This window comes from Microcebus murinus, chromosome 7, assembly GCF_040939455.1.
Source record: "Microcebus murinus isolate Inina chromosome 7, M.murinus_Inina_mat1.0, whole genome shotgun sequence".
Taxonomy (NCBI): Eukaryota; Metazoa; Chordata; class Mammalia; order Primates; family Cheirogaleidae; genus Microcebus; species Microcebus murinus.
Window position 1 is genome coordinate 59,722,440 of NC_134110.1, and position 23,409 is coordinate 59,745,848.

At 36.1% G+C, this 23,409-nt stretch overlaps 1 protein-coding gene across 1 annotated transcript in view; it reads right to left on the reverse strand.

The window, feature by feature from the left end:
* Positions 1-23,409, reverse strand: part of ATP6V1C1 (ATPase H+ transporting V1 subunit C1) — a 44,817-nt gene that overhangs the window by 1,554 nt on the left and 19,854 nt on the right. The window contains exons 4-12 of the mRNA XM_012784311.3: positions 19,584-19,669; positions 17,776-17,870; positions 15,853-15,944; positions 14,685-14,783; positions 12,537-12,605; positions 5,093-5,185; positions 4,914-5,007; positions 3,339-3,436; positions 438-564 (exon numbers count right to left, since the gene is read on the reverse strand). Coding sequence (XP_012639765.1) covers positions 438-564; positions 3,339-3,436; positions 4,914-5,007; positions 5,093-5,185; positions 12,537-12,605; positions 14,685-14,783; positions 15,853-15,944; positions 17,776-17,870; positions 19,584-19,669 — 853 coding nt within the window. The remainder of the gene's footprint in view (positions 1-437; positions 565-3,338; positions 3,437-4,913; positions 5,008-5,092; positions 5,186-12,536; positions 12,606-14,684; positions 14,784-15,852; positions 15,945-17,775; positions 17,871-19,583; positions 19,670-23,409) is intronic.

Here is a 23,409-nt window from a genome sequence, read left to right on the forward strand (position 1 = left end):
AAACACATGTAGTCTGTTTATATCCTATTTTGCTTAAAAGAAGATATAAACATGTACCATTTTAGAAAAATCATAGCTCCTTTCAAAATGCTCATCCATTGACTCCATTACCTCTGCCAAATAAAATTAAAATAACTACTGTAAACAACTAGTATCACTGGTTGTTTCTGTGTATCTGCAGCTACAAACATCTGATATACAGCAGGAAAATGACTGGCTTTTAGAAATATCAAGAAGCAAAGCACAGCTATAATAGTGTAAACCAGGGTCAACAATGTAAATTACTTGCTACATTCCTCTAACAAACTGAGAACCTCAAAGTAATAAAAAAAAATGATTAAGTATTTTTACTATCCCTTTTCTATCTTCTTCTAATTGTTTTTTTCCTGAAATTCACTCTAATTCCTACTCTACCTGGCTATCTTATAAGTACTTACATCAATAATAGCTGCTGCACTGCTGTCTAGATGTTTATACAATTCATATAATACTTCTCTCAGTTTCTTCATTGTTTTCTTATTGGGCTGAAGGAGCATTGCTTGGAAGTTCACTGGCAAGCCATACCTGAGAAAGAAGCAGAAATACAGTATGCGACACAAGCAGGCACATAATGAGATTTGTTTTTAAAACAAGTATTTTTGAGGTGGGAGGACTGCTCAAGGTCAGGAGTTCAGAACCAGCCTGAGCAAGAGCAAGACCCATCTCCACTAAAAACAGAAAGAAATTAATTGACCAACTGAAAATATATAGAAAAATAAACTGGGCATGGTGGCACATGCCTGTAGTCCTAGCTACCTGGGAGGCTGAGGCAGGAGAGGATCGCTTGAGCCCAGGAGTTTGAGGTTGCTGTGAGCTAGGCTGATGCCATGGCACTCTAGCCTAGGCAACAGAGTGAGACTCTGTCTCAAGACAAATAATAAAATAAAATAAAGTAAAATAAAATAAAATAAAGTAAAATAAAATAAAGTAAAATAAAATAAAATAAATAAAATAAATAAAATAAAATAAAATAAATAAAATTAAATTAAATTAAATAAATAAAATATAAAATAAAATAAAATAAAATAAAATAAATAAAATAAAATAAAATAAAATAAAATACAAAACAAGTATTTTAAAACTCTTTGGTCATGATTAACAGGGAAAGGGTATCTCATTTTAATGACTACCGTCGTCACAAGTTCAACTAATATACACAGAACTTTAAACTAATTTACATAAAAAACTTAAAAGTAATATACATAGAAACGTAAACCTGCGGTCCTCATTGTCCACTAGAAATCTCTCTTTAAAATGAGCCAATTTGGCCGGGCGCAGTGGCTCACACCAGTAATCCTAGCACTCTGGGAGGCCAAGGCAGCAGATTGCTCGAGGTCAGGAGTTCGAAACCAGCCTGAGCAAGAGCAAGATCCCATCTCTACTATAAATAAAAAGAAATTAATTGGCCAACTAATATATATAGAAAAAATTAGCTGGGCATGGTGGCGCATGCCTGTAGTCCCAGCTACTCGGGAGGCTGAGACAGAAGGATTGCTTGAGCCCAGGAGTTTGAGGTTCCTGTGAGCTAGGCTGACGCCACGGCACTCACTCTAGCCTGGGCAACAAAGCAAGACTGTTTCAAAAAAAATAAAAAATTAAAAAAAAAGAAAGCCGGGCGCGGTGGCTCACGCCTGTAATCCTAGCACTCTGGGAGGCTGAGGTGGGCGGACTGCTCGAGGTCAGGAGTTTGAAACCAGCCTGAGCAAGAGCAAGACCCTGTCTCTACTATAAATAGAAAGAAATTAATTGGCCAACTAATATATATAGAAAATTAGCTGGGCATGGTGGCGCATGCCTGTAGTCCCAGCTACTAGGGAGGCTGAGGCAGAAGGATTGCTTGAGCCCAGGAGTTTGAGGTTGCTGTGAGCTAGGCTGACGCCACGGCACTCACTCTAGCCTGGTCAACAAGCGAGACTCTGTCTCAAAAAAAAAAAGATAAAATGAGCCAATTTGGCCAGGCGCAGTGGCTCACGCCTGTAATCCTAGCATTCTGGGAGGCTGACGTGGGTGGATTGCTCAAGGTCAGGAGCTTGAAATCAGCCTGAGCAAGAGTGGGACCCCGTCTCTACTATAAATAGAAAAGAAATTAATTGGCCAACTAAAAATATATAGAAAAAATTAGCCAGGCATGGTGGCACATGCCTACTATAGTCCCAGCTGCTCGGGAGGCTGAGGCAGAAGGATTGCTTGAGCCCAGGAGTTTAAGGTTGCCGTGAGCTAAACTGATGCCACGGCACTCTAGTCCCGGCAACAGAGTGAGACTCTGTCTCAAAAAAATAAATAAATAAATAAAATAAAATAAAATGAGCCAATTAGGAGGAATTACATTAATTATTAATAGTATTCAATTTTTAAAGTAATCTATGAATAGCCTCAGGAAATAATAACATGTAAAGTTAGTAGATACTTTTATGATAATAAACATGAGATTACCCACATCTACATTGAAAATTTGAAGAAATAGTTAGCACAGCTACACACAAGTTTTTTTTTTTTTTTTTTTGAGACAGAGTCTCGCTTTGTTGCCCAGGCTAGAGTGAGTGCCGTGGCGTCAGCCTGGCTCACAGCAACCTCAAACTCCTGGGCTGGAGCGATCCTTCTGCCTCAGCCTCCCGAGTAGCTGGGACTACAGGCATGCACCACCATGCCCGGCTAATTTTTTTTTTTATATATATATATATCAGTTGGCCAATTAGTTTCTTTCTATTTATAGTAGAGACGGGGTCTCGCTGTTGCTCAGGCTGGTTTTGAACTCCTGACCTTGAGCAATCCACCCGCCTCGGCCTCCCAAGAGCTAGGATTACAGGCGTGAGCCATCACGCCCGGCCTACACACAAGTTTTTAAAAACTATTTCTAATATACTTAGAATAACACATACAGAGGACCACAAGATGATTGAAATTGTAAGTATTTCAAAATATTAAGATAGTTTAGGTTAATATGAGATGATTTCAATAAGTATTAGTATATTGCATATCAAACTATTAATACATGTAAAATATTAGAAAGACCTTTCTTTCAATCAAACATTGGCTAATATTTTACAATCTACTTTTAACTTAAATCACTACATAAGCAAAGAACCCTAGAGCATACCAGTATGGATCTTTCTCTAAACCTGGTGTTAAAGGTACACACTTTATAAGCTGTACAATACTGACAATCTCTCCTTCATGATGGGCCCTCTAGTTTCTCCAAATCCATTTCCTATTGCTAGACTGTGTTATAAATAAAGAGGTCCAGTGTAAAAGAATCTACAAACTCTTCAGTTACGAGTTTTGCAATTAACTTTCTTTACCTTAAAACAGACTCAACAAAAACTCTTAAAGCTTTCACGTGAATCCACGCAATAAATGCCTCACTGAAATTCACTTTCAGCCACCGCACAAGTGGTCCCTATAAAATGAAAAAAAAAAAAAAAAAAAAAATTACCACAAATTTGGTCTTAGAAAAAACAATTTGACAGATCAACTATTTTTAAAGAAGTAACTACCCACTAGGAATCTATAGGAGAATTAAGTCACATAAGTCACTTTTTAAATGTTTTAAGTATTATTCTCAATATCTTGGATACTTTATAACTTGAATTAGATTAAAAGGTTAACCATTACTAGGTCACCTCAATAGACACTAAAATGCACTGAACCAATTCACTAACATAGAAAAAGACATATATTTTAATTAAAGTGGTATAAAATATAGGAGTACCCTAGATTTGAAAACCAAAATATAAAAATCTGAATTTACTACACAATACTCTAAAACATTTAATACATTTAAAATAGAATTCTACCTACAAACAACTTCTCAGAAACAAAAGTAAATATTATAGTTATGCAGGCAAGTGATTTAATAGCCCTAGCTCTTAGTTTTCTCATCTGTAAAATAAGGGGGTTGATATAGATCTCCAAAACCTCTTTACATTCTAAATTTTTGCTGATTTTCTATTATGCGGTATTAAGTTCTTTTTGAACTTAAAATATCTGGTAGAATTAAATACCTCTTTAAAGAAACAAATTTTAAATAATACAGCATCTCCATACTCATAAAGACATAACACATACATTATAATTCAGCTAACACTTGCTTGGATAACATTAACAGGCTCATTTGATGTACCAATCAATTAATTTAAGCAATAAGGATAATGAAATGAAAATCTTTGGTGAAAATATTTATTCTTAAGGGTTTTGGGTCTTCCCCAACAAGTTGGTTATACTAGATATTACTTGGTTAGGGTTAATTTTCTCCCAGTCAAGATGGTTTATGAAGTATTTAGAAATAATTTTCAATGGAATTTGCCATTCTTTCTTTCCCATATTACAAGGGAAACACATTATCATTCATTACATGTTTCCCTTTCCATACAAGCCTTTAGTTTTCACAGTGATCCTACACTTAAGATGGCAAGAAAGTCGAGGCTCTTTCATTTTCACAGTTCCATCCCTGTTGCCCATGAGGCCTACAACATACCAACTCTTCAATAATTTACATACAAATTCCTTCAATAGAAGATTGAGGCATTGGAAAAATTTTCCTTAAGAAAATTAAAATTCTTACTGAAAAGACAGAACTTTATTAACTAGAATCACCCTTCACTACAAGGACATTAACCAAAATTCTGCATTTACAATTAATCTCTGATGTGGATTTATGTGGAGTAATTAATTTTTAGGTATGTATTTTAAGATAACTATTCATAGATCTAAGCTTTAGAGGAAATTCATTCTGACTACTCAAAAGAAAAAACTAAAATCAAATTTCTTAAAAGCAAAATCAGAGAAGCTTTGCTTTCTTTTAAATCAAAGAAAGCAATACCCACTTTTTCTTCTGCTTCTAACACCTGATAATATTAAATATTAAAAATACATACAAATTGTTTTTTCTTGTCGGTAGAAAGCCTGTTCATTTCTTCTTTATCTGCTCTCATTTCTTCTTCATTATACTGGAAGTCACGAACGATGAATCTAAATTTGGAGAATAAAACAAAATTGTCCATGCTGCATACAAATGAACTAACAAAATAAAAAAAAATAATAATAATAATCTTACTTGTTTTCCCTGGCTTTGTGTCGAAAGTCATCAACTGCCTTCCTAAATAAGGTGACATTACAAAGATAACTGTCTTGATCCTCTGAGAGAACACTACGAAAAAAAAAGAAAAAGTCCACTTAAAGCTTTATACTTATTGCTTCTTTCATAGTAAGGGTAGCATTCACAAACAGGAGGAATAGCAGAGAAGGAACAGCAGGGTATGATGGCCCTTCCCAAATCACCTCAATGCTATGCATCTATATTGTCTCAAACACCAAAGACACTGAATGTTTATTATGTTTTTTGTTTGCCATGCCTTAACATGCTATATTACATTTACTTCTTACTAACCAAAAAAGTAAACATTAACTCAAGTAAAGCATCCAAACTCTAAGAACCATGCCTTTCAATCTACATCAGTGCCAGACTGGTTTGTTTCCAGAGTCTCCCTGCTAAGCACTCTCTCCTTTTCTGGAAGCCTAATTTTCTCTTCCCTCCCCAGCACCTCCTACCTCAGATTTTGCCTTTTCTCCCATCACACTCCTAAGTCAAAAATGACAAACACAACTGTCTAAATAATCTCTGAATAAATGTGCTTGCACGCCTCCCAGCGTCCCTTTGAGGCTTTAGACAATCTCAGTGAAGTCAGAAGTTCTATTCAGTCACAGCTCCAAGGTTATCACTGGAAAGACCTTTCCAGACACAACTGCCAAGAAATTTTACCTGTCATTGAAATTTATAATGCCTTGGGGAAAAGTCCACTGTTTGGAAAGGCAAACTGCATAGCACATGGATAGTATGGGGTTCTAATTCGGCTTTCAGAATTTTACCTATTATGTACAGAGTCCCTTAAGTGACGTCTAGCAGGCTGCACACTCTGCTGTTCAACAGTGATGACCTGGGGGTAGGTGAATATTACTGAGAGTTTTTTTGTTTTTTTAATGTTCAGTTTTTATTTATAGTGTGGTACTTCCAAAATTGGAAAAAATAATAAGTTTTACAAAACTGAGGGAAACTGGGCACAGTGGCTCATGCCTATAATCCCAGTACTTTGGGAGGCTGAGGCAGGAAGATCGCCTGAGGCCAGGAGTTCAAGACCAGCCTGGGGAACATAGCGAGACCCTGTATCTATAAAACAAATTTAAAAATTAGCTGGATATGTTGCTGTGTGCCTATAGTCCCAGATACTTGGGAGGCTGAGACAAGAGGATCACTCGACCCCAGGAGCTGAAGGCCCCAGAGAGCTATGATTGTGCCGCTGCACTCTAGCCTGGGCTACAAAGCAAGACCCCATCTCTTAAAGAAAAACAAAAAAACAAAAACACAGAGGGAGTGCTTGTGGAATTCAAAGATACTTTATTAAATTTTTTTTAAAAGCAAGTGGTTTTTCCTGAAGCCTAAGAACTGCCTAGTTAGCCAAGTAAATTCAGAAAGCAGTTACAATGTTTAATCACAGAATGGCTTTAAGAACTGAACTTACCCGGGCTCCTGGTCGGCCAGCCAGCAGGGGCCACTTGCCTAGCATATGAGCAGCACACACACTTTTGGGAGTACTGATCACTGTGATAACTGACATTTATGGAAAAGTCAACTACTTCAAATTTGGAACGTTTAAATCTTTTAAATTGTGTCTTCTCAAAGTTCTTAATCCTAATGCCCACGAAACCTAAAACAAGGCAGCTAGCCAGTGGACAGAGCTCAATAAAAACATCTTTTAATGATCTTTTGGTCTGCCAAGATTGACTCAGTGCAGTGATGTACAAAATGGCTGAGAGCAAAACAAATCCAAATCTAACTCAACAAGCTACTTCAGAGACATAAACAATATATCCCACCACTGTCATATTAATCTTTTAAACTTATCCAATACTTTGCTGTTTTGAAGACCCTTTCAAAAGCATCTGATGCTTGACACGGCCCTGAGTCCATGAGCAGGTGTCTATTAGCAGGTTCCTACTTATCCGTGTAGAGGCCTGGGACACAGCCACGTCGCACAGCTTACTCAAATTCTGACAGTGAAAGAAGCCAAGATAAAAACTCAGTCTTGTTTGATGACTAAATCCCACTGTGCCGCCTTATTAAGAAAAAAAATAAATAAAAGCCATTTGCTTTCCCTCCCTCCTTCAGGAAAGGTATTTCCAAAAAATAAATCATGAGTCTTTACTGTAATGGACTTTTAGTCATTTAACGTGTACTGAGACTCTATAATGTGCCAGGCTCTTGCCAGATGTTATTGCCAGTGTTATTAGGAATAACATTATTAAGACATGGTTCCCTGACCACAAGGAATGTGTCTACAGAGTATATAAACTGGTAACTACAACACAGAACAGTAAGTGCTATAATAGAAGATATATATAATACATTGGGGAATGAGGAACTTTACTTTAGGGCATTCAAAAGAGTTTCACAAAAGAGGTGATGTCAAGTGGAAGTTTGAAAGATAGGAAAAAGAGGCCAGGTGAGGTGGCTCACACTTGTAATCCTACCACTCTGGGAGGATCACTTAAGCTCAGAAAGTCAAGACCAGCCTGAGCAAGAGAGACCTCATCTCTATAATAAATAGAAAAATTAACCAGGCAAGATGGCACACACCTGTAGTCCCAGCTACTCAGGAGGCTGAGGCAGGAGAATTGTTTGAGCCCAGGAGTTTGAGGTTGCAATTGGCTATGATGACGCCACTGTACTGTAGCTGGGGTAACAGAGCAAGACTCATTCATTCATTCATTCATTCATTCATTCATTCATTCATAAAGTAGGCAAAAGAGATCGTGCCAGGTAGAACACTAATATGCAAATGAACACACGTACAGAACAGCATGGTGCATTTGAGGCACAGCCGGGATGCAGGGTACTAGGAGGGGGTGTGTATATGTGTTAAGGGAGGCAGCAAAAGTGACAACAGCAGGACTTTAAACAGGGCAATAACCAACAGACTTGTATGTCACAGAGATAAAACTTGCAACAATGTGGAGGACTAATGAGAGGGGAGATACTGGAGAAAAGGAGACAAATTAAGGAAAATTTCAATGGTCCAGGCAAGAGTATAAACTGAGCAGCAGCAGCAGTAGGTATGTGGCAGGGGGAGCAAGTTTTAAAGTAGATTTAACCATATGAAATTGTGGATATTTGATCATTTTTGACCTACTAAACAGTGATTTCATATGGTTCAACCAAATACTATGGAAGGAAGAAATGATACAACTGATTAGATGGGGGAGGGAGGAGTTTTGGGGAGAAGTGAGAGTCCAAAATGACTGGCTACCATGCTTCTGGCTCGGATCACTAGGTAGACATTGCTGCCATATACCACAAGGAACCCAGAGAGTTTGAGTCTGAGATTGGGGTAATAATTGGTTACCTAGGGAATATCACATTGAGCAGTCCAGTATGAATGAACCTAGGTATGTGAGTCTGAAGCTGGGGGTTAAGGCATGCTACAGATGAAGATGTAAGGGTCCTAAAACCACAGGTGAGGTTAGAGCCATGGGTATGGTTGAAACAGCACTGATAAAAGACTGTGTCCCCCTGAGACAGAATAGCCTAAGTCTGGGGCGGTCAATATTCAGGGCTACCAGAGTCTCTCCCACTCACTCAAGCAATTTAGGTATAGAAGCCAGGAGATTACATATAGATTGATCTGGAGTATGAGTTTGTAGAAGGTCATGGGGCAGAGCTGACAGCACTGGCAAGAGAATGGCTGCAGTGATGACTAGAGAGAGTTCAGGCTCTGCAGGAGAGGATGTGTGATTGGAGAAAATCACCAAAGTCAATGCAAACAAAGGGTTGGGGGACTGGAGATGTGAACACAGTCAAAGGGCAGGTTCGGTGAGAGTGAGAAAGATGGAGGGGAAGCCTGGTAAAGAGTTGGATTGTAGATAGAAGGTTCCAGAGGTAGATTCTTTCTGGAGGGTGAGGCCAAGGGAACAAGGGAACGGCCTGCAGAAACTGAGTGGGGGTGATGATCCACCATGAGATCGACAGGGAGGTGCAAAGGCACATGAGGGATGGACTTGAAAGCAATAGTGACCTTAAGTGGCATGTGAGACCAAAGTAAAGAAACAAAACAAAAGCCACGAGAAGAGGAAAAGAGGTAAGAAAGTCACATCTTTGCATGATTAAACATGGACTTGAACTCTCCCCAGATATGATGTTGGTCAGGAACTATCCCTGAGGTTAGTTTAACCCAACTCTCAAAAAGTTCTACTAGGTTCAAATAAATGAACCAAAATCATTTGCTCAAATTATTAATAGTTCTACTGTTATGTAGAAGTAGTAACACTATCTTCTCATAGATGTAACTGGGCCTAGAGGAAACTAAAAGTCAATGGCTAGTCAATGTTTTTCAGATGTTTCATGACATTTTCAGCAACCCATGAGAGTGGCAGTGCTTTCTGGAGCTTATAAGCTCTTGCTGCTGCATTTGATTTCTTACCCTCTCTCTTAAGACTCTCTGCTCCCTAATCGATCCACTTGTTTCTTCCCTGCCTTTCTTCACAAAAGTTACCTTTGCAATCCTTGCTCCAAAACACAAGAGAAACTTTTCTCACAGTGGCTAGTATCATTTTTTTCTGCACTTCCTAGCCAGGCTCCTCTGCTTCATTTGCAACTTCAGCTCCCTGAACAAAAACCTCTGTGAAGTACCAATGTGCTTATAGTATTGTTTCCAATAGCAGAAAAAGGTAAAAGTTAATCAGCACTCTGACCCAATCAGACAATTTTAACAAGTAAAAGTAGACAGATTAAAAAAAAAAAAAGGAAAGTAGTGATTCTGAAAGTACATGTGAAAAGTACACGTTCTTTCTGAACAGCATTCCAAAAAAGAAAAGCAGAACAGCAGCCCAGCCTACTCTTCCCTGGCCATAACCTTGACATGGCATTTATACACATCCTGCATTTAGTCACATAATAATGGCAGTATTTCAAATTGTCAAATATTTTAATACTTAGGCTATTTTGCAAATAGGTAGATTTTGTGTTTTTTTAAAAAATAAATTATTGCTTGTAGGTTTGAGGATGGTATTTTTCAATCCATTCTTCTATCTCAAAATTTCACTTTTCATCTTCACTGCTCCCAAGAGTAAACACTGAAGTAGCATGCCAAAAAGTAACAAGTGTTATATCACCTATAATTAATTGACTTAATTTGTGTCAAGCACTTAGAACAATGACTAGCACATGGTAATTATTCAAAAGTTAATTATTTTGATAAGCAAAAAATTCACCATCAAGTCATACAGATCTTTCCCAAATAGCAGAAGAAATTCCACACTAACCCACAAAAGCCTATTTGTTCTATATGAACTACACATACTCTTAACGGTGGTATTTGAGTGACTGCTATGTTCTCTATGACTGAATTTACATAGGTATGCTTGAATCAGCAATTCCAAATGTCCTCTGAACCGAGAAACAGAACAGATGTTTTCACTGAGTGAGGAAGGGCTGGGAACTCTCAGAGGGTTAGTGTGTACTTACGGATCATTCAGAGACAAAGCATTGAACTGTTCCTGCCTAACATTTTCCCTTTAAACTACTAACGTGATTGTCAAAAGATGTAAATCCCTAAAGTAATTTTTTAAAGTTTTTTAATCCTTTCAGGCTGGGCAAAGTGGCTCATACCTGTAATCCCAGCACTTTGGGAGGCCAAGATGGGAGGATTGCTTGAGGCCAGGAGTTTGAGACCAGCCTGGCAACATGGCGAGACCCTGTCTCTACAAAAAATAAAAAAATCAGCCAGGCATGATGGTACACACCTGTAGTATAAGTTACTCAAGAAGCTGATGTGAAAGGATCACTTGAGCCCAGGAGTTTGAGGTTATAATAAGCCATGATTGTGCCACTGCACTCCAGACTAAGACCCTGTCTTTAAAAGAACGAACAAACTACTTCTTTCAGAGTAACTCAGGGCCTACACTTAACCAGCCTCCACACCATCCCCTGGAAATCTGGCTTGGAATATGCCACCTTTGGAGGACATTCTTTATGTGCCAGGTCCTTACCCTCTCCTCCTCCAAAAGCCTTCTAAAGTCCACCTCTACAATCTTAATGCCTTCCAGATAAGAAGGTGTTATGCCAGGATAAACAGCCTGAGTGAGAAACTAATATCAAGACACAATTGCAGTCTTCAGTTTACCAGGTGAAGGGCTGGTCTGAATGGAAGGTATTCCCCCAAATGAAAAAAAAAAAAAATTCATGATGAGCACAGGTTTGTGGTTTAGTTTCCAAAAGGCAACATTAGTGAAACTATAATAATCTTACCTTATATTCTGTATAGTCTAACAAGCCTTAAAATAATTTTGTAACATATACAGGGAAGGTGCTATGCTCACTTTACTGACAAAGAAAATGAGGCCCAGAGAAGTTAAAAGACTTACCCAAGTCACACAGCAAGTTGGTAGCAGAACCAGCAATAGAACTCAGATCCCTGGGTCCAGGACTCTTTCCATTATACTAAGCTACCTCCCATATGACACAATGAAACTGGAAAAGAAAATATTTCATGGGCCTGACCTTACTAATTCCACTTCTTTATTCTCTCGTATACCTTTCTCTCACAAAGTCACCTTCTCTAGAGGCACATGTACACAAAAGAATCCTTTGGGGTGTATATACACTGTATTTATCATTTCGTCAAAGAACACTTTATGTGGCAACGGGAGAATACAGGGGGAAATGACATGAAATAGTTTTAAAAGAATACAGGACCTGGAGTTAAAAAGATTTTAGTTCTAGCCCTAACTTAGCCACTGGACACTTATGCAGCCATATGCCCTAGGCAAGTATTTAAGCATTCTCACTTCCTCTTCTATAAGAATAAGAATTATAATACCTACACTGCTTCACAGAATTACTGTAAATATCAAATTAGACTATGTATGTTAAATCTATAAAGTTAAAAAGTGCTTAATAAAAAAAGTAATTTTTGTGTGTGTGCGTGTTTTTTTTTTTTAAGGAATATATACATTAGGTAAAATCTATGATCAAAGTGATGGCGAACATTTGGAGATCAGCACTTGCAGTCTAGAAGTCATCCTGGTATATTTCCTTTGCCAGGTAAAATGAGGAAAAACAGACACGTAGCAGGTATGTAATAAACAATGAATGAAGAATTTTCAGAAGGCAGCACAGCACAGCAGAAAGAGTGCCACATCAGGGACCTGGGCTCCAGTTGCAGGCCCTGCCACGAATGAGATGTGTGACTCTGGGCAAACTATTTCACCTCACTGGCCTCAAACTTCTACGTCCATAAACATGAGAGGGTCAAACAGACTGTGCCAAGTTCTTTCCAGGTCTAAAATTATAACTAGAGTTAACAGAACTCATTTATAAGATAAAAGTGATGGTTTTAAAACTGTAAATTTATCACAAAGGAAAGATAGCAAAGACATTTCCTAATCCAACATCCAAACTATAAAAGGAATTCTAGGGAATAAATGGTTGTACAAAGACTACTACTTACTTGCTAGACCTTGGAACTACCATTTCAGCTAGTGTTTCATACTGCTTAATCCAGTCGTTGTGGTTTAACCTGAAGAAAAGGTACAATAAGCATTGAAAAAGAAAAACAAGTCCTACTTCTTTCCATATGCAGAAGAGAAAAAAATATGAGACAAATAGGAAATTTGGCTACAGTATGTGGGTTTTTGTGTTTTTCTTTGCACATGGAAAAAGGCTTAAAAGATTTGGCTCCAGAAGTTCTATTTTGTGTTTTAGTTACATAATTCCCCTGCTATACTGAAACTCTGATTAAGTATATCTCAAATCTATTTAGCAAAAAAAAAAATTCAAGTTTCCTACTGGGAATGAATTTCAAATATATTGAGTAATGCAGGAAATACAGATCACCATCCTCTTACATCCAGTAACTATTGCAAAAGAGGCACATTCTAGAACTAGGTTTGGAAAGGAAGTAAAGCAAAGTATAGATTCTAAATTATTTTTAAACCATATGGCTGATATATGTTATGCCTCATTAAAAAAAAAAAGAAAAAGGCTACGCTGAAATCACTTATCATTTCTATTCAGGGGCTATTATGAAGAGCTGAATAAAACTCTATTTGCAGAAAGCACAGAGTACCAGGAAGCAATGAGTAAGCGAAGTGACAGTAAACTATGTTGCCACAGAACCTTGTGCAACAACCTTCTCTCCAGGCCACTGGCTTCTGGGGCTATGGAGGAAGACAACTATGTTAGTGATTTAAAATAAAGAATTATAGTGTTTGCAGGCCGAGATAGAAAATAATTCATTATGTGAGGTGCCATGGGTCCTATGTTTCAATTACAGGATACAGAAAACTGAAATTTTTTGGTTTTGAATGCAAGTTTTAAACAATGGCTAAATGAAACAAATCTTTTACGTGGGCAAAGGTTATTTTCCTAGAGTATAAAAGCACAGAAATTTGCTATAAATAATCAGAGTTTCAGTATAGTAGGGGAGTTAACTAAAACACAAAATAAAACATTAAGAGCCAAATCCTTTAAGCTCTTCTCCATGTCCAAAGAAAAATCCAAAAGCCCATATATTTATATAGTAAAGGGGGGGAAATGCACAAGTCAGATATTGTAGCCACTGTAAATTCTATGGAGGTGCTTTCCCTCCGTTTTCCAGGAGACATCATTTTCTAGTGTTCCCAGTCTCCTATGCAGATGAAAATGCAGAGCACAGCAAAGAAGGCTTCATGCACTGATGCTCTGAAAAGGACCCAAATCTCCCACCTCAGTCTGGATCCCCCAAGATTCCCTGATGATAAGACTTCAGTGTAAGTCAAGAGTGAAACCATTAACAGTGTTACATACACACAGTTCTGATCTTCCTACGAGTGTCCAAAGGTTTCATTTTACTAGGATTAACTATGATCAAATATTTAATATTAATAATACAGAAGGCTCAATCTAATGAGGTTTCAAAGGGTTATCTAATTCAGTCATCGGAAAACTATGTCTATAGCCGAGCCTGTTTTTGCAAGTAAGGTTTACTGAAACGCAGTCACATTTGTTTGTTTACACACTGTCTATGGCTGCATCAGCTATATGCACAAAGTTGACGCAGCGGAGTTCAGTAGTTGTGACAGAGATCATACAGCTCGCAAAGCCTAAAATACTTACTATCTGGCCCTTTACAGAAAAGAATCTGCTCATCTCTGTTCTGATCCCATTCTTTGCTTCTTATAGGGCTTAATTCATCCTAACCAAAGATTTAAAAAAAAAACAAAAAAAAAACAAATCCCTTCTCACCATCCATGGAATTGTGTGCTAAAAAAAAAAAAAGAAAGAAAATCCAAATATCTTCCTATTTTGAAAAATCTAAAATCTGTATTTTTAAAAAATACAATAATTTAGCATTACATAATTGTTTGAATGAGCCAACTCTACCAAGCTGCTTAATTTGATTTGGAATCTGAACTTATAACTGATGTCTCCATTACCAGGTTATGATCTAAATTCTACTTCATGTGCCACATGAGCAAATGCTGATTGAGAGAATGAATGACAAAATAATATTCCTTTTACAGTTGGATTTTATGAAAAATTTCAATTGCAATACTAGATACTAACATTTTTCTTGTATTCTAATAAGTAAAATCTTTTGTAATAATTACAAACTTACTTGGGAACTACGACCAGTAATGTGACAAGATACTCTGAATCAAGAACAAAGTCATCCTTCTTCACAATTTCTGCTAGACTTCTAGTTAGCAAACTTCCTCTAAGGAATAAGAAAAAAATCATTTGGCTGATAATTATGTGCTTCTGTAACATAAGTAAAAAAAACAGGAGACTAACCATATTCATATATACTACATATACATCTCAAGACAGGGATTGGTCTCTCTACTTTGTACATTTCTACTTTGTAAGAAGTCAACATTTAGGTGAACATATCCCACTCTTAAAGAAATGTCAACATTTATCAAATTTGCCTCTAGTGTCTACCTTTGTGTTTGCTTTAATTATTATAACTCAGCTCTTCTCTTAATTACATGTATAACATCTTGCCTGGGAAAGTGCTATTCATCAGATACCAATTAAAGTCTATTTCATCATCATTATGAAATTATGTCATCTAAGCACAACACTTTTAGTGTTCCCCCTTCTCCTTGGGTATCATTTGATACCACGTAATTTTGGTTAGTTAACCCAATAATCAACTCTTTCAAATCAGTCTTCACTGGTCTTCCAGTAATCAAATCTTCCCATACTAAAAACATCTTGCCCTGTTGGCATCAATGATATTATTAAACCAACCTTCCCTCTGGGATTTGAATGTACAATTTGAATAGTTGCATGCCCAACACTGTACTTGTAATAGTCATACTACAAGATCAACCAAAACAATTGTGTCCTATTTTTTAAAAACCTTATGTGTGAAAAACCTAAACTCAGCAAACAGATAGATAAGAGAATAATTATTACATCATAAAGAGTCCCCTTCCATACAGTTCTGTTAAGCAGCAGGTAACTGGTATGCAGCTAAACTGTTTTGATTTAAAACAATTAATTTTAGATAATTTTTCAGTGAAATATCAAATGGATAAAGGGATAAACCAGGACCATTTATAAGTATTATTTATGAAACAAGTGTAATAAATCGGCCTCACATCAGTTCTGACTAGTCTGAATTCTGTAAACTTACCTTAATGAACTTTTCTCCACTTTGATTAGAGAAATAGCATAAATTGGAACTTACACTAAGCCAAATCCCAGGAAAATCTCATGCATTGTATGCTAGTGTGCTTCCCCAATTCTTAACATTCACATATACTTAATATGCTTACGCATTCTTTCGCTCCAAATTCTGAAGATTCCCTTTCAGGTTATTGTATGCAGACGCTCGAGATTTCAGGTCATTATCAATCTGAGTTACTCCCTTCAATAAAGAAAAGCAAGAAAAATAAGCAAAATTTTCCTAAATCTGCCTCTACTAATATAATTAAAGTAGGTAAACTTTAATTTCTATTAAAAACAACACTAGTTTCTGATGTAAGAATATTCTAATTTTTTTTGAGACAGAGTCTCACTTTTTTTGCCCAGGCTGCTAGAGTGCCATGGCGTCAGCTTAGCTCACAACAACCTCAAACTTTTGGGCTCAAGCAATCCTCCTGCCTCAGCCTCCCGAGTAGCTGGGACTACAGGCATGCACCACCATGCCTGGCTAACTTTTTCTATATATTTTTAGTTGGCCAATTAATTTCTTTTCTATTTATAGTAGAGATGGGGTCTCGCTCTTGTTTAGGCTGGTTTTGAACTCCTAACCTTGAGCAATCCACCCGCCTCAGCCTCCCAGAGTGCTAGGATTACAGGCATGAGCCACTGCACTCAGCCAGAATATTCTAATATTTTAAAAGCACAACTTTAAAAGGTCATTTAAAAAATAACCTACTTCATGTTTAATGTAAGTTCGATATAAACCTTTTCTACTATGACAATGTTTTTTTTTAGTCCACATGTATTTTAATTATTATTACTCCATCAATTCTTAAACCATGGAAATAGAATCTCAGATTACTAATTAAAAGGCTTCAGTTCACAAGGCTGAAGGAACTAAATTACTAGAGAGTTTCATTGTTACAAATACCTTACACAAAATATTTTTTCAATAAAATTATAATTATTTTTCAAAAGAGGACTAAAACTACTTAACTACTTACAGAGAAAATGCAAAGTAGACTTAACATGTAAAGAACTGGTTTCAACTTAGCTCTACCATTTTTAGCTGTGTAGTACTAGGGTAAGTCACTTCACCTCTCTAAGCCTGTATCCTTATCACAATAGTAAAAAAAAGCAGATGATTAAATCTTTGATAAAGGCCAAGAAAATAAAGCTCAGCCATAGGAAGAGCACCATCTTATATTATCAAGCTGCTCATTTTCTTTAAATTATATGATGACTTTAGTTAAAATCTTTGATAGTTTACTCCTTTCTATTTAACTATACAGACCACGGTACAACTGAAGTCACTGGGAGCCAAGGAAAGTCTATTCAATAATTTAAACCACACTTTTCACTCCATCCAGGTCATTAAGAATGCTGACAAACAATTAATAGGTTGTCTATTTGCCTCATTATGGTTCCTGTTAAGACTTATATAATCTCAAACTCAAAGATTTCTCAATATAAAAGGAGCTCTTAACACGGTGGGTTCATGGATGGGCTTCAGGGTCCATTGTACTCCCTGAAAGTGTACATAAAACCATGTGGTACATGAATATGAGCATTTTTCTGGGCAGGCGATCAATATTAAATAGTCAGAAGGCAACGGAGAATCCATAAAGTTTAATGATTTAACAAGTACTGTACATAAACATACTTGAGTGAATATTATCACCTACTAGAAATCTTTAATAGATTCCAGTTTCCTATTCTACATGATCTCACTTATCCTTAAAATTTGTATAATTAATAATTATAGAATTTTAAATACTCTTTCTTAAACACTGTCAACTTAATATTTAAGTTAACCACATAAATAAGTAAGCAATGTATATAATCTACACATGAAAGTGTTATACTTTTTAACACCTTTAACACCTACACATCTTTTAACATCTAAATTGTAGTAAGGACAGCATCTGTTTGTATCTGCGACATATAATTAAGTTGCCTTGTCAAAAACCTAAAAAGTATTTCATAGCTAAATTATAAAATAAACTAAGCCACTATAAATCAATGTGTCCTACCTATCTTAATTCTTATCTTACCTTGGCAATTATTTCAGAAATATTTTTCAGGGACTGCTTGATTGGATATTTGGCCATATCCCACTGGAACCTTGTTATATAAGTAACCAAGTCAACTGAAATAGGGGAATAATTTAATTACTGAAGAGAACCAATAGAATTTTTAAATAGATTTTTACATAGCGATACAATTTAATATTGAAATTGGCATAGAGACAATCAGCAAAGATATCATTTCTGAATAGTCCTGATTAAATAAATGTGGAACTATTTTAAGTAACATGGATTAATCAAAATTTCTATCTTGTAATCTCTTCTCCTTAATCAAAATTTAAATATATATTAAGATGTTCCTTATAATTGGATGACTTAATGAAAAATGTACATATCCATAATATGCCTCATATGTAGAAGAAACACAAAGATTAAAAAGCTACTTCAAATTGCCTCCTCAGTAGGAGGCAGCAAAAGTATGTTCTTTCTTTGATAACTCACCCAAACAAATTGAAAATAAACTTGTCTTTTAAAACCACGTGATGATTGTTTCTAAAAGTCTACACTTCAATAATTTTCAAAACATAGACCCTTTTACTTTCAAATGGAAAGGACAAAAAATGTAGAGCCAAAGAGACATTCAACTAATTCCTTGGAAGTTTAGTAATCAAAATGATTACTTTATACCTCAAATCTAATGGGATCAAGGTCATGACACCAAATGTCAAGTATGGCAAAGCTAACTGACAAAAGTAATTCACATCAAAATATCTTCCTCTCCTCAATTTCTCCTTACATAATACCAACAAGTCAACACCACAAATGATATTTCCAAAAGCAACTCTAGATGCATTGCCCCTCCATGCATTCCACCTACTAGACTGATTGTCCTAGTTTGTGAAATACTTAGAAGATCAGTTAAGGGGCCATAAATTAATATAGTTACCTTCTGTTCTGTCTCAAAACATAAATTAGCATAAATAGTAAACAATCAGATCAGAATCACTATTATAACGAAGAGCAAGAATTACCACATTTTTAACTGATTAAATATTTAGTAAACATCTATTATTTGCAAGGAGAAGAAATAAGATTAGAGGAACACAACACTGAATATAAAATACAGTGACCTTATCAGAATAGGCAATATAGTATAGAATGCAAGAAGAGGGTTATTTCCTATTATAATGACGTATCATTAAAGGTGGATCTAATTTTAAATGAAGCAAATGCTAAAGTGATATTTCATGAGAAAACAAAAATGGAAGTACAAACGACAACAATGAGGTCAAAACTACCTTTATAAAGCCATTATTATACAGAGCAAACTCTATGTAAATATTGGCTGCTAGCTCGAGAGAAGTCAGTAGACTATTTTATGGACATTAAATAAAGAAATGCCATATTCAAATTTGAGGAGAAGAGGCATTATACTGTAATAAATTTAGCAGTTATATGCTATTAAATACAAAAAGCTAAAGAAGACAGCAGGGATTCAACTGGAACAATGCAGAGATACATATCTTGGAAACTTACAAATATGAGTTAACAGAAAGAGCTAAGGTGAATCTCTACAATATTGCTTCTTCAGAAGACTCAACATCATATCATAAGCTATATAATATATTATGTAATACTGTCTTTATGAGATTGTGTTTCAGGGGACAGGATATAACTGGCAGCATCACCAAATTCAGTAATAATAATTGTATTTTTAAAAGGCTTTTAATTGTATTTGATGTCCACATACATATATTTCTTTATGTTCTTTTTTGTAGTTAAGTCATTCACTTCATGAGAGTTAATAATGATCAAATCATGTAACATTAGCTTACCTCCATTGGCTAACAGATTCTCTTGAACTTTATCTTTACTATCCTCCAGTACATCAGCCATGTATTGGGCCACTTTCTTAACCACCCTGGGGAGGGGGGAAAAAAATCAACAACCATTTTTAGGTAAAAGACTTAAAGTCCATAATATACAATGAAAATATTACATTAAAACATGAATTTTACTATATATGCTCCCATTATACCTATCTTTATGTTATAGAACAAATGGGTCTCACCTTATAAATAATGTTTTAAGGATAAAATTTTGTTATATGCAAAAATCAAATGAATAACTGTAAGGTTTTAAGGAGACTACATACAATGTATATTTTAGTCTAGAAAGAAAGTAGTGAGGCTGAGTGCTGTGCCTCATGCATGTAATCCTAGCACTCTGGGAGGCCGAGGTGGGTGGATCGTTGGAGCTCAAGAGTTCGAGACCAGCCTGGGCAAGAGCCAGAACCTGTCTCTACTATAAATAGAAGAACTTAGCTGGACAACTAAAAGTATATATCTAACTTTTTCTATATATACTTTTAGTTGTCCAGCTAATTTCTAGCTACTCAGGAGGCTAAGGCAGAAGAATTGCTTGAGCCCAGGAATTTGAAGTTGCTGTGAGCTAGGCTGACGCCATAGCACTTTAGCCCAGGCAACAGAGAAAGACTGTCTCAAAAAAAAAAAAAAAAAGAAAGTAGTGAGAAGCTAGTAAGAAACAGGTCTGTAAATAGACATATACTGATATGCTAAGAAACTGAACAACAGATCTGACCACAAGGACCAAGATCAAAGGAGGAAGCAGTAAACTAGCATTCACCGCGTTCCTACTACATGCCAGACACTGTGCTTTCACAGGATGAAAGGGATCTGACAGGCAACAAAACATAAGCAACAGTCATGATGAAGAATGAGGTCCTACATTATTTATTCACTATTTATCAAGCATCTACTATTGGCAAGGAGCTATGCTATAGTGGAAACTATTATATAATGCCAAAACTACCAAGGCATCTAGATATGACCTTGTCAATCCATTCATTTATAAGACACTGAGGTGGAGAATAAGTGACTTAACCAATGTCATAAGACCAGATAATGGCAAAGCAGTGACTAGAAATGTGGTGTCTTGATTTTGGAGTCCAGTGTTCTTTTCCCATTCCATGTCTGCCTACAGGTCTTGGGTGGGATTCAAAATCATACAAAACAAAATCACCACCTTCACATTGCTTAAAATCTCTTATTGGATAAATAGGAAAATATATAAATGACTAAACAAAAAGAGCAACCTTGAGGTCAGTGCCAGCTGAGCTTACCAGGTTACAGAGAGGCATAAAGGAAAAAGGGATCACTTCCAACTACTATAATAAAGAAAGCCTAACAGCTCATGAGTAGGATAATGAAGGACAGGAATGGTTTTGAAAGGATGATTACATGGGAAGAAAGTATATTCTTGCCAGGGGGCATCATATGATTCAAGGTAAGAAGAGGTGAAAAAGCAGTGGGCATTCAGAGAATGGGGAGAATCCAGCCTTAAAAAGTGAACAATTTCAGAAACAACGATGTAAGCTATAAGTCCTCAGCACGATTAATTTGGGGTTTGTACATACACTTAACTGTGTCTCCAAAATTCATCCATTCCTTCAAGGAGAAAAAGCATTATTCCCATATAACTTGATAAGCATCTTATAAAAAGAATCATTTGCTATGAACATTCTAAAATGTGCATATGTTTACCACAGAAATAGTACAGAGTGTAGAATCTGCTGGTGTCAAATTTATAAACTTAACATTATGTAACCCAGAACTTCATGATCTCCCTGTGTATCTCTGTAAGAGTATTTATGTCAATGTACACACTGTTACCTCAAAAAAAAAAAATGCTCTAATGATTACATTATTGAGAAAATATAAACTATGATTTACCTCATATACCATATACCACAATGTTCCGACTTTAAAAGTTGGAGCATTCAAATCATTAAACTATCAGCTGTCATTTCTACCAGGGTCTTACAACAACATGATTTTTAAATTCCTCATATCTTTCAGGAAGACTGAAGAAGATGGGCTTGCAGAGCAGTATAGAAAGACTAGCTGACAAACTGCACAGAACTTTCAATTTTACGGACCAGACTAATTACATTTGCCATAAATACTTTTTAGATTCCGTCCCTAGAAAATTCAAGCAAACTTTAAACCATATTCAAAAGTGACAAAAACTGTAGTTTAGAAAAACTCCTCTAATGTAACTAAATTTTGAAGACAAAAGCATCACCATCTTCAAATAAACATCCAATGTTCATGGATCAAAGACAATATGTTAGGATAGTAAGACTCCTCAAATTCACTGAGAGATTCAACATTATCCTCATCAAAACTCCAGCTGATTTCTTTGCAAAATTTGACACTGTGTTCCTAACATTTATGTAGAAATGCAAAAAACCCAGAATAGCCAAACAATCTTGAAAAAGAAAAATAAAGTTGGAGAATTCACACTTTCCAATTTTAAAATTTACTACAAAGCCACAGTAATCAAGACAATGTGGTACTGGCATAAGGACAGAAATAGCAATGAAACAAAACTGAGAGTCCAGAAATAAACCTTCACATTTATGTTCAAGTAATTTTCAGCAAGGGTGCTAAGACAATTCAATGAGGAAAGAACAGTCTATGCCACAAATGGGGCTGGGACAACTGGACATTCACATGCTAAAGAATAAAGCTGAATCCTTACCTCTCAACATATATAAAAATTAACTCAAAATAAATCAAAGAACTCAATGTAAAAGCTAAAACTATTAGAAAAAAACATAGACATAAAACTGTGTGATCCTGGATTAGGCAATGGTGTCAGATACTATACCAAAAATACAAGCAACAAAAGAAAAAACGGACAAAATGGATTTCATCAAATTAAAAACTGGCCAGGCATGATGGCTCACACCTATAATCCCAGCACTTTGGGAGGCCAAGGCAAGAGGCTTGCTTGAGCCTAAGAGTTTGAGACCAGCCTAAGTAACATGGCGAATCCCCGTTTCTACAAAAAATTTTAAAATTACTAGGCATGGGGGCACATGAGTAGTACCAGCTATTCAAAAGGCTGAGATGGGAGGATCACTTGAACCTGGGAGTTCAAGGCTGCAGTGAACTATGATCACACCACTGCACCCCAGCCTGGGGGACAGAGTGAAATCTTGTCGCTACAAAAAAATTTTTTAAAAACTTTTGTGCTTCAAAGGACACAATCAAGAAAGTAAAGACAATCCACAGAATGGGAGGAAATATTTGCTAGTCAGATCTCGTAAGGAATTTATATCTTGAGTATACTGTATGAAGAACTCTTGTAATTCAATAATAAAAAGACAAATAAGCCAATTAAAAATGAGCAAAAGATCCAAATAATTTCTCCAAAAAAGAAAAACAAGTAGCTAACAAACACAAGAACAGATACTCCACGTCTCATTAGTCATTAAGGAAATGCAAATCAAAAACAAAATGAGATACTGCTTCATACCCGCTGGGATGGCTATAATCAAAAAGACAGATAGTAACAAGTACTGCCAAGGATGTAGAGAAATTCAAATCCTCATACAGTGCTGTTAGGAATATTAAATTGTGTAGCCACTCTGGAAAAGTCTGTTAGCTCCTCAAAAAGCTAAACAAAAAAAAAATAAATAAAAAAAAAAATAAAAAAAAAAGCTAAACATAGAGTTACCATATGACCCTGCAATCCCATGCCTAGGAACATACCCAAGAGAAATAAAAACATATGAGCACATAAAAATTTGTACACAAATGTTCACAGCAGCATTATTTATATAAGCCAAAAACT